This window comes from Panthera pardus, unplaced genomic scaffold (genome assembly GCF_024362965.1).
Source record: "Panthera pardus isolate Hobbes unplaced genomic scaffold, ASM2436296v1 HiC_scaffold_2, whole genome shotgun sequence".
NCBI classification, from domain to species: Eukaryota; Metazoa; Chordata; class Mammalia; order Carnivora; family Felidae; genus Panthera; species Panthera pardus.
In genome coordinates, this window is record NW_026526765.1 from 128,941,526 (window position 1) to 128,960,752 (window position 19,227).

The window sequence follows — 19,227 nt, forward strand, 5'->3', positions numbered from 1 at the left end:
GCTTCTTAAATCTGTGAAGTTTGTTCATTTTTTTTGTTCTTATTTTTTTATGTTTTTATTTTATTTTCGACAGAGAAACACAGTGAGAGCGTGGGAGGGGCAGAGAGAGACAGAGACAGAATCTGAAGCAGGCTCCAGGCTCTGAGCCATCATCGCAGAGCCTGACACAGGGCCTGAACTCACCACGAAACCATGACCTGAGCTGAAATCGGATGCCCAACCGACTGAGCCACCCAGTTGCCCCTGTTCATTTTTTTTTTTTTTTTTAATTTTTTTTTTTCAACGTTTTTTATTTATTTTTGGGACAGAGAGAGACAGACCATGAACGGGGGAGGGGCAGAGAGAGAGGGAGACACAGAATCGGAAACAGGCTCCAGGCTCTGAGCCATCAGCCCAGAGCCTGACGCGGGGCTCGAACTCACGGACTGCGAGATCGTGACCTGGCTGAAGTCGGACGCTTAACCGACTGCGCCATCCAGGCGCCCCGCCCCTGTTCATTTTTAATATCATGAAGTATTTCACTGTATTCTGTACCATAAATTATCCATTCTACTTGGATGTTATCTCCAGGGTTTTGTTTTTTGTTTTTTTTTTTTTTTTTTTTACATTTATTCATTTTTGAGAGACAGAGAGAGACAGAGCACAAGCAGGGGAGAGGCAGAGAGAGAGGGAGACACAGATTCTGAAGCAGGCTTCAGGCTCCCAGCTATCAGCACAGAGCCCTACATGGGGCTTGAACTCACAAACCGGGAGATCATGACCTGAGCCAAAGTCGGATGCACAACCGACTGAGCCACCCAGGCACCCCTCCAGTTTTGAGGAAATTACAAATCATGCTGTTATGAATATTCTTTAGTTCTTCCTCTTCCCTTCTTGAACAAGTCACCCCTAAAGCCATTAAGTAGTGTAGAGCAAGATAGGCCTCCATGCACAGGGTTGACTTGGCATTGGAGTATTGGAGCTGAAGTGGGTAAGGAGGGCATCTACATAGATGTGTGAAGTGATCTGCAGCATCAGCAGGGTGTGGAGGGCATCCAGTGGGGGGAAGGGCCACTGCAGGGTATCAGATCCCTAAAGTGGGGGGAAGGTCCAGTGTAGGGTATCAGATCCCAAGCAAGGTGAGGAAGGTGTCCACACAGAGGAGCAATTTAGCATAAGTTATCACCCTCATGGAGAAAATATCTACACAGGGAAGGGGAAGTGTAATTTGATATGAGGTGTCAGAGCCTAAGTGGAAAGAGAAATGTGACTCTAAATATCATCATGGCTCCATCAGTCTGATTGCAGGCCGGGACAAGGAAAGTAGATGAGCCTAAAATTTTTTGTTGTACCAGAGAGCAAGGAAGTATCCCCAAAATGAAGAAGTCCTGTCAAAAGGACACAGAACCCAGCTTGAAAGGATTCCTTTCCACTGACCACATCTAGGACAATCTGAGTATCAACATAAATCATGTAACAAATTATACCTTATTGAATAAGATAGAAAAATATGAGTTCATACTGATAGATGAATAAATGAACTAAAAACTTAGTGGGCAAGATATTTATGTACTTTGAAATACCAACCCACAAAATACTTATTGTTATATCAGTTTTCACTTACAGTTGTGTGACAAATCATCCCAGAAATTAGTGGCTTTTATTTATTTATTTATCTATTTATTTATTTATTTATTTCAATGTTTGTTTATTTTTGAGAGAGACAGAGTGCGAGCTGGGGAGAGGCAGAGAGAGAGAGGGAGACACAGAATCTGAAGCAGGCTCCAGGCTCTGAGCTATCAGCACAGACCCTGGTGTGGGACTCAAACTCACGAACTGTGAAATCATGACCTGAGCCAAAGTTGGATTCCTACCCAACTGAGCCACCCAGGCGCCCCCTAATTTTTATTTATTCATTTTGAGAGAGAGTGAGAGAGTGCACATGCATGAGCAGAGGAGGGGCAGAGAGGCGGGGGGGGAGAGAGAGAATTCTAAGCAGGCTGTGCACCATCATCACAGAGCCCACCATGGGGCTCGATCCCACAAACAGTAAAATCATGACCTGAGCCAAAATCAAGAGTTAGACGCTTAGCCAACTGAGCCACCCAGGAGCCCCAGAACTTAGTGGCTGCAGTTATCTGAAGGCTTGATCAGGACTGGCAGATCTGTCTCCCAAGATGGCTCATTCACAGGGCTATTGGCAGGAAGCCTCAGTTCTTCACCACATGGGCCTCCCTAGAGGCTGCTTCAGTGTCTGCATGACATGTCAGCTAAGTGACTTAATCTTCAAAGTCACACCATCCTGATTTATTCTGTTAGAAGCAAGATGCTAAATCTAAGATTGCTAAATCTAAGCCACCCTCAAAGGTGGGGAATTAGGGCTTTTTTTTCTGAAGTGAAGAGTATGAAAGAATTTGTGGACATCATTTACAACCACCACAGTTACAAAAGTACAAAAAGTAACTTTAGAATGTAAACTCTGGTCAACCCTCCTTAATCAAGGAATCAGAGTGCATATCATCAGTAATAAGACAGATTGCCATCTTGTGTCACCTGGTAGGAATATGGTGAGAACGACACAGCCCATTTCTGTTACATTCCTGCCAAGAGGCATGGCTTGAATCTAATTATGTAGAGATCTCAGATGTGGTAGTTGACCTCCAAGATAACCCCCAATGATCCCTGCCTTCTGGCATTCACACTCTTGTGCAGTCTCCTTTCAAGTTATTCTAGGATTGGTCTGTGTGACCAACAGAGTACAGCAAAGGTGATGGTATGTCATTTTCAAGATTAGGTTATAAAAAATTATGACTTCTTTCTTAAGTTGCCTTGGTCACTCCCTCTGGGGAAAACCGTGTTGTAGGCAGCCTTATCTGTGGAGAGGTCAACAGGCAGGGAACTGAAGCTTCCTACTGATAGTCGCATGAGTGAGCTTGAAAGCAACTCAAATTGGAGCACATTCTACAAAATAACTGGCCTGTAATCTTCAAAATTGTTAAGGTCATAATAAGCAAGATACGACTAAGGAACTCATTAGACAGAAGGAAATCAAATAGACTTTACAAAGGCAACGTAGATGCTGAATTGAATTTTGCTATATGGAACATTATTGGGACGTTTGATGTCCCTTAAATGTAAGGGTCTGAAGATTAAATGGTAGGAATGTATCTATTTTAATTTCTTGAGTTTGATGGTTACTTTGTTACCTAGAAAAATATCCTAGTTTATAGAAAAATGCAATGAAATATTCTGAGTTGATGAGTCATCAGTTTGGCAGTTTACAAATGATACAGGAAAAATAGTGCTTTGAACTGTACTTAGAAGTTTTCTATAAGGGTATGATTGTTTCAAAAGTTTTAAGAGCTACATAAAGGAAAGCAATATTTTTATACATGTTATCTGGTATAGCTGTGCATTGAATTCTGTTGTATAAATACTTATGAGTGGAACTACTGGATCATAGAGTGTACATCTCTTTAACTATAGTATATTTTTTTTCAAAATGGTTGTACCGGTTTGCATTCATACACACAATGGATATGTGTTCCTCTTGCTATGTATCTTTGCTAACATTTGTTATTCTCAGTTTTTAATTTTATTCTTTCTGGTACGTACGTATGCCTTGGTATCTTTGAGCATTTAATATGCTTTTCTTTGATTAGTAAAGAGCAACTTTTTTAAAGTTTATTTTAATTAATTTTGAGAAAGAGCAAGCGGGGGAGGGGCAGAGAGGGAGAAGGAGAGGGAGACAGAATCCTAAGCAGGTTCCATGCTGTCGGTGCATAGCCTGATGCAGGGCTTGAACTAACAAACGGTGAGATCATGACCTGAGCCAAAATGAAGAATCAGACACTTAACCGACTGAGCCACCCAGGCACCCCTAAAGAGCAACTTTTTATATGTTTATTATTGATTTATGTTTCCCAGGCCCATTTTTGTGCAGTCTTCCCATTTTCCACTTCATCTTATTTTTCTATGATGTGTCATTTTCTTGGTGATTTGTAACATCTTCTCCAACTTCTTGGCTTCCCTTTTTTTATTATTTATTATTTTTTAAATTTTTATTTATTTTAAAGGTTTTTTAAGTTTATTTATTTATCTTGAGAGAGACAGGGACAGCACAAGTTGGGGAGGGGCAGAGAGAAGGAGAAAGAGAATCCCAAGCAGGCTTCGCACTGCCAGTGCCGAGCCCGATGCGGGACTCAGTCCCTTGAACGGTGAGATGATGACCTGAGCCAAAACTAAGATTTAGATGCTTAACCTCCCGAGCCACCCAGACGGCCCTTCCCCTTTTTTTTCTCTCTAAATTGTTTTTTAAGTTTATTTATTTATTTTGAAAGAGAGAGTGCACGTGCATGAGAGAGTGGGGGAGGGGCAGAGAGAGAGGGAGAAAGAATCCCAAGTAGTCTCTGCACTGTTAGTGCTTGGCTTCCCTTTTTACTCTCTTTATATTATATTATATGTATACATACATATGTGTGTGTGTGTGTGTGTGTGTGTGTGTGTGTGTGTGTGTATAATTTATTTATTTTTATATAGAGAGACAACCAGCAGGGAAGGGGCAGAGAGGAGGAGAGACAAAGGATCAGATGCAAGCTCCTTACTGACAGCAGAGAGCCCGACTTGCGGCTCGAATTCATGAACCATGAGGGCTCGAAGTCACAGACCACGAGACCGTGACCTGAGCCAAAGTGCGACACTTAACCGACTGAGCCAGCCAGACACCCTTTTCACTTTTTGTTCATTTGTTTGTTTATTTTTAATCTCCTCACCCAACGTGCAGTTCGGTTCAAACTCACGACCTCAAGATGATGCTCTTCCAAATGAGTCAGCCAGGTGCCCCTCCAAGTCACCTTTTTTATACCATCTTGTAAAACATGTATTCTTTGACCAGTCTGTAATCAATGTTTGTATATGGTAGAGAGTAAAGTCTCATTTTTTCCATATGTATAACCAGTTGTCCCTGTACACTTAATAACCTATCTTTTCTCCCACTGCTGTCTAGTGCCATGGTTGTCATAAAATAAGTATTCTTACATACATTAGTCTATTTTTGGGCAGTCTGTTTTGTTCCATGGGCTTGTGTATCTTTGCTCCAATTTCATATTTTTAATTGGTATGGCTGTATCATTAAGTCAATGACTTTTAATCTAAGTCTTCTCCCACTTATTCCTTTACAAGAGCATTTTGGCTATTCTTGGCCTTTTGAATTTCCATATACATTTTAGAATAAGTTGGTTAACAAAACAAACAACCTGTTTTGATTTTCATTGGCATTGCTTTGAATCTATTGATCAGTTTGTGGAGAATGGACATTTTGAAATTACCAAGTTTTCTTGTGAACATGGTATATTTTTCCATATAGCCACTTACTTAGATGTTTAATTTCTCTCATAATGTTTATATTGTGCAAAGAACTCTTGTACATATTTTCTTTGTATCTCTATGTATTTGATATTTTTCAGGAAATTATAAATATCACCTTTTAAAATGTCATCCTAACTGTTTTTGTTATAGAAATTCTATTGACTTTTATGTGTTTACCTTGTATCTAATACAGAGTTCAGCAAACAGTCATCTGCTGAATCCTACTTGCTGCTTGTTTTGGTGGGCTCTCAAGAATGTTAATTACAGGGCACCAGGGTGGCTCAGTCAGTTAAACATCTGACTTTGGCTCAGGTCATGAGCCAAAGGTTCATGAGTTTGAGTCCGGCATCTGGGGAGCTTGTGCCCACTTTGGGTGAGCAGGAGCCCCGCTTCAGATCAATACAACCCTGCTTCAGATGAACATGAGCCGCACTCCTCTCTTTCTTTCTCTCTCTGCCCCTCACTCACTTGCACCCTCTTTCAATTAAAAAAAAAAAAAAAAAAGAATGTTAATTACATGTATATATGTATGGTCAGTTGGATAGTAGGAAACACTAACTTTCAACCTCAAATGAGTGAAATGTTATCTTCTAGAAAAGAATTCCATTCTTCTCCCTAGTAAACCTCCTTTATGTGGAATAATTTTATTAATAACATATTTGTGGAATTGGGTTTTCTCTCATGTTAGATAAGTACCTACATAATACCCTCAATTTTACCTCCTGATTGGCAAAGCCTAAAATTTTTGCTATCTGACTCTTTACAAAGTTTGCTGACCACAATCTGAAATCTTGCTGATCTTGTGAATTCTAATTATTTCAAAATACTTTATCTCTAGATTCTTTGGATTTGCCATGTACATAATATGTCATCAGTGAGGAATGAACATTTTATTTTTTCCTTTCCAATTCTTTTCATCTATTTGACTTTACTTGCTGCATCTTAATCCAATTTCAGGGATTATAGGTTTGGGATTTTTCTTTTTCTCCTAGATGAGTAGAAGCAGAGCTGTATTCCATATACAGTTGGTTTATTCTCAGAGTATAAATCTTCAGAGACCTAACCCTGGATACATAGTTTATTTCCGTGGCTTGTTATAATGAGGTTTACCCCGCTGGGCAAACACTTCCAGCTCAAGTTGACTTAAATACAGAGCTGACTGCTGTGGATTTCCATTTTCTTCCATATTTTGGCTTGGTTAGATTCTTCACCCCGTCGTTAGTTCTCTGATGCCTCAAGCAGATTGTTAAAAATGTTTTGACTGTCTTTTCTATTTCTGAGCTGAGGAGTTGGTCTGAGTTACCTAGTCTGCCATTACTGGAATGGAATTGAGGAATGAAGATTTGAACGGAGTTCTAACTCCCAAGGTCCATGTTCTTGACTACTTAGTATCCTGCCTTCTAATTAAATCTGACATAATAAACAAAGTATAAAATTATGTTTATATTTGACCTTAAAAATATTTACATTATGTGTACTTTTCAGGATAGAAAATGTCAAGTCAAAATCTTAAGTCCTGTATTCTATTTTCTTTCTGTTCTTTTGCTCTGCAGTGAAGCAAATAAGCAACATGTAAGATGTCAGAAATGCTTAGAATTTGGACATTGGACTTATGAATGCACAGGAAAAAGAAAATACCTACATAGGCCTTCAAGAACAGCAGAACTAAAGAAAGCTTTAAAAGAAAAAGAAAACAGATTATTATTATTACAACAAAGGTAAGTGTACATGTGGGAGTTTTTTTCTTTTTTCTTTCTTTCTTTTCTTTTTTTTTTTAAGTAGGCTTCAGACCCAATGCAGAGCCCAGTGCAGGATCTGAACCCACAACCACAAGACCTGAGCTGAGATTAAGAGGCACACACGCAACCAACTGAGCTACCCAGGCACTCTCCAAAGGAGTATTTTTATTTATAGAATTTATTAAACAACTAAATGTCTCATGGTGGTTATCCAGATTTAGATTATAGTATAGGCTAACATTTAATGAGTGCTTACTATGTCCTAGGTGCTATATAAGCTCTTGACACCTATTAGCTTATTCGAGCATCACATCTGTACAATTAATGTACGTACTATTATCCCCATTTTACATGTGAAGAAACTGGAGCCTGGAAAAGTTCAGTTACTTGTCAGTGTCACACAGTCAGTAAGTGGAAAGATTAAATGTTAAACCAGCCAGGCCTTGTTCTTAATCATTGTACTTTATTGACTTAACTGCCAGTGAAATGACAGCAGACTATGAGGTAGGTTATATGAGCCATCAACCTGAAAGATAAAATGGCCAGTTGTTATTTTACCAGCAAAATGAGTTTATTCGGGAATAGTAAAGGCATTGCAATCCGGGACAAACAAACCATGGCAAACCATAGGCAGGTCCAGGGAACAAAGGAGAAGGGCTTGCTTTTATTGGGGAAAAGAGGAAATTGGGAAGGGCTGTTTTTGTTTTAAGTTTATTTATTTATTTTGAGAGAGACAGAAACAGTGCAAGTGGAAGAGGGGCAGAGAGAGTGGGAGAGAGAATCCCAAACAGGCTCCTCACTGCCAGCCCAGAGCCCGAAGTTGGGCTTGAACTCACGAAACAGTGAGATCATAACCTGAGTCAAAAGCAAGAGGCAGATGCTTAACCAACTGAGCCACCCAGGTGCACCAAGAAGGGCTGTTTTAAACAAAAGTCCATTGGAAGAGAATAAGAGATCAAGATTCTCATTGGACGACTGTGGCAGTTTCTCCTGGCTGTTGCTATTGCTAGACAATAAGAAAACTGTCCTTCCTCCTGCTGGAATGGTAAAAGTAAGCTACTTCCTACTCAAGAATGCAAGGTACTATTCTTCATGTTGGGGTCTGCTGTTAATGATGAGTGGTAGTGTGTGAGAACCCCCCTTTAGAGCTTCCCAACTCCATTTTTTATCCAGTTCCCTTTATTGTTATAGAGTCGATATGGAAAGACATCCAAGATACTTAAACTAAGTATATAAATAGGGTAGAAAACAGTATATATAATATGCTATCATTTATGTTAAAAAAGAAGAGAAGGAATAATGAAATTTTTTTGGAAATATAAAAGAGTCATAATAGTGGCTCCATTCTAAAAAAAAAATTTTTTACGTTTGTTTATTTTTGAGAGATAGATAGAGACATCACAAGCAGGGGAGAGGCAGAGAGAGAGGGAGACACAGAATCCAAAGCAGGCTCCAGGCTCTGGGCTGTCAACACAGAGCCCGACACAGGGCCCGAACCCACGGACCAGGAGATCATGACCTGAGCTGAAGTTGGACACTCAACCAACTGAGCCACCCATGCGCCCCATCGTGGCTCCATTATAGAAGGAGAACTGGGTAGGAGGGACCTGGAAATGTGTTACTTACCCTTTTGTGTCCTTTGAATAAAGATTTTAAAATTGCTTTGAATTAAGTAAGTAAACATGTTTTAGAAACTGAAATGGGAAGGTGTCAGGTGTACTCAGTGCTACAGATGAGAAGCAGCATCTTCATAAGGACTGTTAGCTATATAATAGTGTCTTAAACACAGGGACTTTCAAGGTAGCAGTCTCCCAATTTGTGGAAATGAATGCTCCTCAAGGGTTATGCAGGAATAGATAGGTAATCAATTTCTAGGTCATCAACATTCATACATACTTTTTCAAAACTAAATTTGTATGAGAACTTGCCTGCCAGTTCTCCTTTTCCATTCTCTTTCTTCATGTGTGAAAACATTTTTCAAAATAGTGGTATATATACAAAGAAAGTGAATAGCTCTAATTATTAGGAGCAAACTCTTTTGTAATTTTTTTTTCCCCAGGAAACCTGAAGGAAGACCTAATTGAGCTCCCAATTTAAAAGTATTTTTTTAATTTATTATTTTTTAAAATGTTTATTTATTTATTTTGAGAGAGAGCACAGCAAGCACAAGCAGGGGAGGAGCAGAGAGAGAGAGAGAGAGAGAGAATCCCAAACAGGCTCCGTGCTGCCAGCACAGAGCCTAACACAGAGCTCAAACTCACAAAACATGACGTCATGACCCGAGCTGAAATCAGGAGTCAGCCACCTAACCAACTGAGCCACCCAGGTGCCCATAAAAGTATTTTTTAATGATACATTTTTGTGACTCATGGAATACAACATTGAAGGAATTCAAACAGTAACATTGCTACAACAAAACTCTATTCCCAACTGTTGAGGTTAACAAGGTTTCTTAGGGTCAAATCTATACAAATTAAATATAGGAATTGAATTAATGCTGAACCTTGTTGGAATTTAGCAATAAGATCCATGGATACATTAAGTGGAAAAACACTCGATGTCATTAAGAGATGCATTTCCAATAAATTTACTTTGATGTGTAATAATTATTAAAATTTGTAATGTATTGGGGCACCTGGGTGATTCAGTCAGTTAAATGTCCAACTTTTGATCCTGGCTCAGGTCATGATCTTATGATTTCATGGGTTCAAGCCCCGTGTCAGGTTCTGCACTGGTGGCCTGGAGCCTGCTTGGTATTCTTTCTCTTCCTTTCTCCTTCTCTCTCTCTCAAAATAAATAAACTTTAAAATTTATAATGTATTTCTACATTGTTTTAATCAATTGTATTATCAGTAATGGTTGCTCAATTCAGAATTTTTAAACACTTTTAAAGTCTTAGGATCATATGTAATTAAAAAATACAATTTTAAGTTATGTCTCTGTTTTTATTGCCGAGAAATACTGTAAGTGATCACTAAAAATCTTTGCCATAAAAATATATTAGGATACTTTCTATAGGGAAACGAGAATAAAAGTGCAAGTTCAGGGGTACCTGGCTGGCTCAGTCAGTGGAGCATGTGACTCCTGATCTCAGAGTTGTGGGTTTGAACCTCATGTTGAGTATGGAGCCTACTTTAAGAAAAAGAAAACAAAAAGAAAAAAAAGTCGAAGTTCAGTGAGGAAAAAAGACAGTGTAAAAGTACTAACTGTTAAAGATAAGCTTGTTCATAATTTTTGAGTGAATTACAGGAGGTATCAAATTATTGTGGCATTTACTTTCCATTGGATACAATTACCAAATGATATAATAATTTTCTTTTAAAATTATATATATGAGATGAGTCATTACACTTTTCGTTAATATTAAAACTTGGATTTAAAAAAGGAAGAGGCAAAAAAAGTTTTTCAAATTCTTTATTAAGAATGTAAGAGGGCTGCGCCTGGTGGCTCAGTTGGTTAAGTGTCCAACTCTTGATTTTGCCTCAGGGCATGATCTCAGTTCATGCGATTAAGCCCTGTGTCTTTCAGCTCGGAGCCTGCTTGGGATTTTCTCTGTCCCTCTCTCTCTCTCTTCCTCTCCCCTGCTGGCATATGTGCTGTCTTTCACACACACAAAATAAACATTTTTTAAGAAAAGAATGTAAGCAAAAGGGAGGCACCTGGGTAGCTCATCAGTTGAACATCTGGCTCTTGTTTTCAGCTCAGGTCATGATCCCAGGGTCATGGGATTGAGTCCTGCGTCAGGCTCTGCACTGAATATGGAGCCTGCTTGGGATTCTTTCTCTCCCTTTCTCTCTGCCCCTCTCCCCTGCTTGTGCTCTGTCATTCTCTCTCTTAAAAAAAAAAAAAAAAAAAAAAAAAAAAAAGAATGTAAGCAAAAAATGTTTGAAGAGCCCTGTCCTAAAAAAATATAGGGGTGCCTGGGTGACTCAGTCAGTTGAGCCTCCGACTTCAGCTCAGGTCATAATCTCATGGTTTGTGGGTTCAAGCCCTGCATCAGGCACACTGCTATCAATGCAGAGTCCACTTCTGATCCTCTATCCCCTTCTCTCTCTGCCTTTCCCCTGCTTGTGCTCTCTCTCTTCAAAACAAACATTAAAAAAATTTTTAATAAAATAAAGTATAATAGTTATGAATAATTTCAACATTTACTTCTGTTTTTCTAGTTGTATGGTATGAATATCTTGTTCTTAAAAATACATAAAACTAGGGGCACCTGGATGGCTCAACCAGTTAAGTGTCTGACTCTCGATTTCGGCTCAGGTTATGATCTCATGGTTGGTAAGAGCCAGCCCTGCATCGGGCTCTGTGCTGACAGTGTGGAGTCTGCTTGGGATTCTCCCTCTCTCCCTCTGTCTGCCCCTCTGCCCCTCTCAAAATAAATAAATGTTTAAAAAAAAAATACACAAAACTACATGAATTTTAGATATGGCTCTATTAGATAAAAACTGCTGATTTTTGGTTCACTGATAAAATGATGAAAGTGTATGAATCTCAGTGATCATGAATTTTTCTCGTGTGATTGATAAATGTACTCCTACCACTTATTTTACCATGAAAATAACAATTGTAGTAATTCCATTATGTGAGACAACTTTACATAAATGTATATTTATATTCAAAGACTCAGAAAATAAGGATACCAACATTATCTAGGAAATACAGAGAAGTCAAGAATATAAAAATGTTAAATTTACAGGACAGTGCTATAGTAATAGAAGTAATTATGTAATTTGAAAACCCGATGTAGCATGTATATTTGGCAGAAATATAGCAGCAAACCATTTGTATATTTCATTCAAAAATCATCAGACTTTGTTCTTTTTAAATAATGTGAGTAGGGGCGCCTCGGTGGCTCAGTTGGTTAAGTGTCTGACTTCAGCTCAGATCATGGTCTCACAGCTCGTGAGTTTGAGCCCTGCATCAGGCTCTGTGCTTACAGTTCGAAGCCTGGAGCCTGTTTCAGATTCTCTCTCTCTCTCTCTCTCTCTCTCTCTCTCTCTCTCTGCCCCTCCCCCTCTCGCGTTCTGTCTCTTTCAAAAATAAACGTTAAAAAAAAAATGTGAGGGAACACAGTCTTGAAGTATTAAGTGTCTGGTTTTAATAATAGTAAATAACAATAACTGGAGGTGCTTGGGTGACTCAGTTGGTTAAGTGTCAGAGTCTTGATCTCAGCTCAGGTCTTGATCTCGGGGTCATTAGTTCAAGTCCTACATTGGGCTCCACGCTGGTTGTGGAGTGTACTTAAAAAAAAAAAAAAAAAAACTAACTAAATAAATCAAATAGTAAATAACTGAACATTTAGGGGACATGCAGAAAAAGAAATGGCTATTTTAGGGGCACCTGGGTGGCGCAGTCGGTTAAGCGTCCGACTTCAGCCAGGTCACGATCTCACGGTCCGTGAGTTCGAGCCCCGCGTCAGGCTCTGGGCTGATGGCTCAGAGCCTGGAGCCTGTTTCCGATTCTGTGTCTCCCTCTCTCTCTGCCCCTCCCCCGTTCATGCTCTGTCTCTCTCTGTCCCACAAATAAATAAAAAAACGTTAAAAAAAAAAAAAAAAAAAAAAAAAGAAATGGCTATTTTATTTCATTTTATTTTCTTTATTTTTTTATTAGAGAGAGAGTGAGTAGAGCAGGCTCTATGCCTAGTGCAGAGTCCAACACAGCGCTCCATCCCATGACCCTTGGATCATGGCCGAAATCAAGAGTCACACGCTCAACTGACTAAGCCACCCAGATGCCCTAGAAATGGTTATTTTGTTTTATTTTTAATTTTTTTAAATGTTTATTTATTTTTAAGAGAGACAGAGACAGAGACAGAGCATGAGGAGGGGAGGGGCAGAGAGAGAGGGAGAGAGAGAATCCGAAGCAGGCTCCAGGCTCTAAAGTGTCAGCACAGAGCCCCATGTAGGACTTGAACCTGTGAACCATGAGATCATGTCCTGAGCTGAACTTGGAGGCTCAACAGACTGAGCTACCCAGGTGCCCCCAGGAATGGTTATTTTATAGACATGTTTTTATTACTTATTTTTGAGAGAGAGTGAGAGACAGTGTGAGCAGGGAAGGGGCAGAGACAGAGGGAGACACAGAATCCGAAGGAGGCTCCAGGCTCTGAGCTGTCAGCACAGAACCCAAGGCCGGGCTAAGCTCATGAACCATGAGATCATGGCCTGAGCTGAAGTCGGAGGCTCAACCGACAGAGCCACCCAGGCGCCCCCAGAAATGGTTATTTTAAATTAAAGGTTGCTTTCCTTTTTTTTTTTTTTAATGAAATAGTCATTTATAAGATAATTCTGAAAACTCAAATTATAGTTGGTGTTTTACTGTTGTTTTGTTATTCCATAAGTAGTTGGTTTAGCCATGTCAACCTTAGCTCAAAACTAAAAAGAATCAAATTGGTGCACTCAGTCCTCTTAACCACCAACTTACCTGGCTTCTAAGATACAGTTGATAATATCTGTGTTACCTTTTAAGTACTGATTAAGTTGACTGCATATATCATATGCAGCCTATAGTAGGAAACTAACTTATTGCTTATAACAAGAAAATACTGGAGTCAGTACTTGTCATGAAAGACAAAGTGTTTCTCCAATGTAAAACAGTTTTGGGGATAGCTGAAGGGTTTGCCTGAGCTGTGTATAATCACTATTAACAGGAGCTTTTCCCCCCCTCATGTTTATCAGCATCGGAGAAACTAATGTAGAAAGAAAGACGAAGAAAAAAAGGTAAGTGTGGCTTTAGGAATATTATGTAGATAATAAAGAATACTCATTGGAGGGATGAAAAGAGTGATTTTAAAACACTTGTGATAAAATTTGGATCTGAAATCTCTTGTCTGTAATTCGTGATTAAGTATCATCCCTTTTTCCTCTCTTTACCTGACTGGAATTTATTGGCTTCATTTTTCCTTTTTCTCCAACTTTCCAGAGTATACCTGGAAGTAGTAAATAATTTCTCTTAGAAATCTCTCTTATTCTATTAGAATAGGAAATATTATTAGACTGGTAAAAAAAAAAAATTGTTGACCAGCTATATATCTGGTGAGAGTAAAGATTATGAAACATTTACCATGCTCTCCAAGGCTTAAATAAACCCAACAACTACACTGCAACTTTATTCTAACATGATTCATTCTGGAGTATATTAAGAGTAGGAACACTGCTCTTGAACTCCATCCAGGAGAGTTACATTATTAAAGTAAAACCTGCGGTTGCTGCGGGATTACTAGTCACACAGTCCCCAGCGCATCACATCTAGGGATCCCGTGGTAGCCAGGCTTCAGTGTATGCATATACCTCGTTCGCCCATGAAATTGCTTTTTAAACATTCTGTAAAGGGTCAGTTTCCCCTGCATGTAACTGTTCACTGTCTAACAGGTCTAAGAGTGTCACTAGTTCCAGTAGCAATAGCAGTGACAGTTCAGCCAGCGATTCTTCATCTGAGAGTGAAGAAACATCTACCTCATCCTCCTCAGAGGACAGTGACACCGATGAAAGTTCCTCCAGTTCATCGTCTTCATCCTCCTCCACGAGCTCTTCCTCGTCCTCTGATTCAGACTCAGATTCTAGCTCTTCCAGTAGCAGCAGCACCAGCACAGAGAGCAGCTCCGAGGATGAACCACCAAAGAAGAAGAAAAAGAAATAGAATCGCTCCATCCCTATTGGACTGCCGGACTGAACACATCAGTGTCATTCTCGAAAGGGAATTTAGATTGTGTTAAGGCCAGACAGGTTAACCAGTCAACATTTCTAGAGTTTGGAAGTTTCTAAATGTTTTACACATCATAAGAGCATAAAGAGTATTAATAATGGATTATATATGTGTATATATATATATATATGTATATATATATATATATATAAGACTTTTTTTATTTTGAGGGTAAATCTTGTTTTTCTTTTTTATCTTTAATATATATCTCTAAAACTTAAAGCTGAATCCAGTAAATCTGTTATTGTGATGAAACTTTTCTTTTCTCCCTGTGAAATGAATGCCACACTTTGTTACATGTTAGTGCTACGTATCAGACATGTTTTCAGGATAATGAACCACAATGTCTGGCAGTGAATTTCTCATGCTTTTGGCTGTGTTATTATGGAAGATTTACTACCTTGTTACTATAAACTTAGAGGAGTTTTCCTCTTAATAAATGTGCTCGATTTTTATGTTTATGTTCAGAAGGTTATTGTGACTTCTTAAATGAAAAGCTCAAGGAACCTATTAATATATTTATGCCTTTTCATTCGTACAAGTGTCCACTTACTGTGTTATGTCATTCGTTTTCTTCTGGTTCTTAGAGTTACTCTTGTCTGAGGAAAATCAATCTAGAGGAACCTAAAAAGGAACCAAAATTCTGAAAGTACTTAGGAGTCCAATCTTGGTGCCTTTTGATAAGTTGTGTGTATCAGAAAAGAGTCACTTAAAAGTTTAATTTAACTAAAGTGATATAAATATTTTTGTGTGTTAATATGCTGTAAAAGGTAGGAGAGGAAAAGGAAGAGGAAGAAAGGTAATTTTTACCAAAACTTAGGGCGATGTTGGTTGCCTTTTATTAAGTTTTTCTAAGCATTCATAAAGATTGCCTTTTATTATTTTATTATTATTTTTGCCATTGTGATTTGACAGTTCATGGCAACTGGTCATATCTGGCGATCTACTGAGTAAATACAAATGACTTGGATTAATCTCATGTGTTTACATAGCATAGACACCGTTGAAATGTAGCATGTAAGATTAAAAAGAAATACTGAACAATATTTCTTAAAAGTGATATACTCTGCTGTGGTGAAATTATTTAGTTGTGCATGACATCATTCTATGATGTCTTTTAAGCTTTTTGGAAAGAGGTATCGTTTGTAGAAAAATCTTGACTTGGGCTAAATAAGGGTTTTTAAAACTATGAATGTTGTCTTTTTTATATTTTTATGAGAAAGTAGAAAATTGCTTTTGAAAAAATGAGCTTCTATTTAAGTGTTGAAATACACGTATGTTGTAAGTTTAAGGAGCCTGTAACTCCTTGTATGTTTTATAGAACCAGCTGTTTTCAGTAATTGTAAATAAACTCTAAAAACATCATTTCAAAGGCTCCATACAGAACATATCAATTGACAGGTAGATTTAATAAGTTACTAATTAATCCCATTTTACAACGGTAGTCTCTGTAAGGGCATTTTTAGCAGTTAAAGAACTTGGAAGAGAAAAGAAAAGTGTACTTAGGTTGCAACACTTGCAATTAAATAAAACTCGTTTGTGCTCACGAGCTCAAGCATCTATTATCTCTTTGCTATTTTACTTAATGCTAGCTCTTATTCCTTTGGAGGGTAAGGACATTTAAGCAAATTCTAATTATTTTTATTGTTGTAACTGTTACAAGGTGTACCTGGAGAAGTACAGAAGGCAGGAATTCTATTCTTTTCTAGTCATACAGTTCATTCAAAACAGAATCAGTGGCGGAGCACCTGTGGGGCAGGGTCGGTTGAGCATCCGACTCTTGATGTCCACTCAGGTCATGATCCAAGCGTTGTGGGATTGAGCCCTGTGTTGGGTTCTGTGCTGAGTGTAGAGCCTGCTTGAGATTCTCTCTTTCTCTTCCTCTGACCCCCATCCCAATACAAATAAAAACAGAAAACAGAATCAATGGCAAGGTAGAGTCTAACTTCCGAAGAGTTTCTCCATATCCTGCCTAAAAGCAAAAATTTGAAAGTTGAGTCCCTGACGTATGTCTTTTTTTTTAGTGTTTCTTTATTTTTGAGGGAGAGAGAGAGAGAGAGTACAAGCGGGGGAGGTGCAGACAGAGAGGGAGACACAAAATCTGAAGCAGGCTCCAGTCTCAGCTGTCAGCACAGAGCCCGACGCAGGGTTCGAACCCACCAACTGTGAGATCATGACCTGAGCTGAAGTCAGACGCTCAACCAACTGAGCCACTCAGCTCTCCCCCACCCTCGGCAAATGCCTTAAATGTAACATTTCTCAACCACAACCATATCAAGAAGAGTCATTAGATCATAGGTTTTCATTCCACAAACATTTCATTAGTACTTTGTCCTGGAATTAAAATATAGTTGTAGGCTACACATTAGCCCTGGTAATGGGGGGAAAAACGTGCAGAGAAGGTATACTTCATATTCATAGGTTTGCAGAAAAATTGCAAAAATGCTGTTGACATATATACCTCACCCAGCTTCCCCTTATGTTAGCATCTTCCATAACCATAGTTCACCAGCTTTTTTATTAATGTCCTTTTTCTGTTCCAGAGTATGACCCAGAAAATACAGTTAGCTACTAGTCAGTCTGCTACTGTCTATAACAGTTCCTCAGTATCTCCTCGTCCTTCATGCCCTTATTGTTTTAAAAGAGTGTTTTATCAATTTTTTTTGTCTGGTGTCCCTCAGTTTGGGTTTATTGATGTGGTGATTGAATTAAGGTCGTACTTTTTGGAAGAAAATGACAGCAGTGAAGCTGTCCTCCATCCGCCCTATCACAGGATTTCTAGTGTCAATATGTCTTATTTATTATTAGTGATGTTGATTTGGTTATTTGCTTAAGGTGGTTTCAGTCAGATTTCTTCATTGTAAAGTTACCCTTTTAGTTAACAGATATCTTGGGAGAGATACTTGTGAGACCAGGCAAATTGTTACTCTATACTCACCCACGAGTTTTAGTGGATCTCATCTACAGTTATTCCTGTGATGTTTTGCAAGTGGTGATGTTCTGTTTCCCTCTCTCCTACGCTAATTGGAACTCTCTAAGATTGTGCTATCTGTCTCTTCTCCACCATTTTTTAATCTTTTAATTTTTTGAAAACGCAATTGGCTTTATTAATTCATGAATTGATTAGCATTCCATCTAGCAAGTAGAGAGATGCTCCTCTCCCATTTATTTGATTTTTTTATACTGTGTACTCAGATGTTTATTTTGTCCTGTGAGTTAAAATCCAATAATACCGATGTTTCTTTTGTTGTTCACATTGTTCCTCCTTTGGCTATTAGGAGAGCTCCTTCACTTTGGCTCCTTTATTCTTTAAACAAATCCTCATTGTTTCTTTGCTTGTTGGTTGGCTTTGGTATTTCCTTACATCCTGGAACCACAAGATGTTCCATGTTTGATGTTCCAGTTCAGGTCTCCCTGACCCACCTTTGGAACCAACCACTTCTCTAAGAGGTCTGCCCTAGTTTTTGATTGAAGAATGGTGTTTAGAATCCAGGATCTTGGTGCTATCTTTCTAGGTTTTCTGGATTTTGAGTAACAGTGTACTAAGGTAGTTAGACAACACATGGAATCTTGCCATTAGCTGGAAGAAAGAAGGAGCCATCACCTTCAACATTTCTCCTCTAGCTTTACTTCTCTAGGACTTCCTCAGGAGCAATGCTTTCTCTGACAACAGATGGAAGAGGCAAATTCTTTAATTAAAAATCGTCAGGGGCGCCTGGGTGGCGCAGTCGGTTAAGCGTCCGACTTCAGCCAGGTCACGATCTCGCGGTCCGTGAGTTCGAGCCCCGCGTCAGGCTCTGGGCTGATGGCTCGGAGCCTGGAGCCTGTTTCCGACTCTGTGTCTCCCTCTCTCTCTGCCCCTCCCCCGTTCATGCTCTGTCTCTCTCTGTCCCAAAAATAAATAAAAAACGTTGGGGAAAAAAAATTTAAAAAAAAATCGTCATTACTGCATCCTTTCCCCCACTATAATATATCTACATTCAGACATGGGCCAAATACCTGTTTTCTCACACCAAGCTGAGCTGTTGGCAGGGGAAGAAAAATGTTATATATATGTATGACCGTACTGCCATACCTCAGATTATGGGGCCTTAATTGGAAGAAGTTGGCCCAAAGCAATATGTCAAATTGTATGTTTGTATGCTGCCCTGCAGGTTTTTACACCCTGGGCAAATTGTGCCAGAAAAAGATTTAGATGTGGGATGTGTGTGTGTGTGTGTGTGTGTGTGTGTGTGTAAAAGAGAGGGGGAAAAGGAGAGAAATGCATCATTAAAGAGGAAAAGAGAAAGGAAAGCCAATACGATACATGGGCTGCAAATGTTAGATAAATTTTAGGAAAGGGTACAGGTGGAAGTTGAAGACCTAGAAATTGCCAGTGTTCTTGAAAAGTCTTTTATGTAATCTCAAGGGTACTTGTGCTGGCTACTCAAGGTAA

General features: G+C 39.0%; 1 protein-coding gene across 1 annotated transcript in view; it reads left to right on the forward strand.

Moving 5' to 3' along the window:
• ZCCHC10 (zinc finger CCHC-type containing 10) overlaps positions 1 to 16,341 on the forward strand; it is a 29,018-nt gene extending 12,677 nt beyond the window's left edge. The window contains exons 2-4 of the mRNA XM_019422010.2: positions 6,900 to 7,064; positions 13,766 to 13,807; positions 14,459 to 16,341. Of these exons, the coding sequence (XP_019277555.1) occupies positions 6,900 to 7,064; positions 13,766 to 13,807; positions 14,459 to 14,726 (475 nt within the window). The 3' untranslated portion in view covers positions 14,727 to 16,341. The remainder of the gene's footprint in view (positions 1 to 6,899; positions 7,065 to 13,765; positions 13,808 to 14,458) is intronic.
• Positions 16,342 to 19,227: the final 2,886 nt, after the last annotated feature.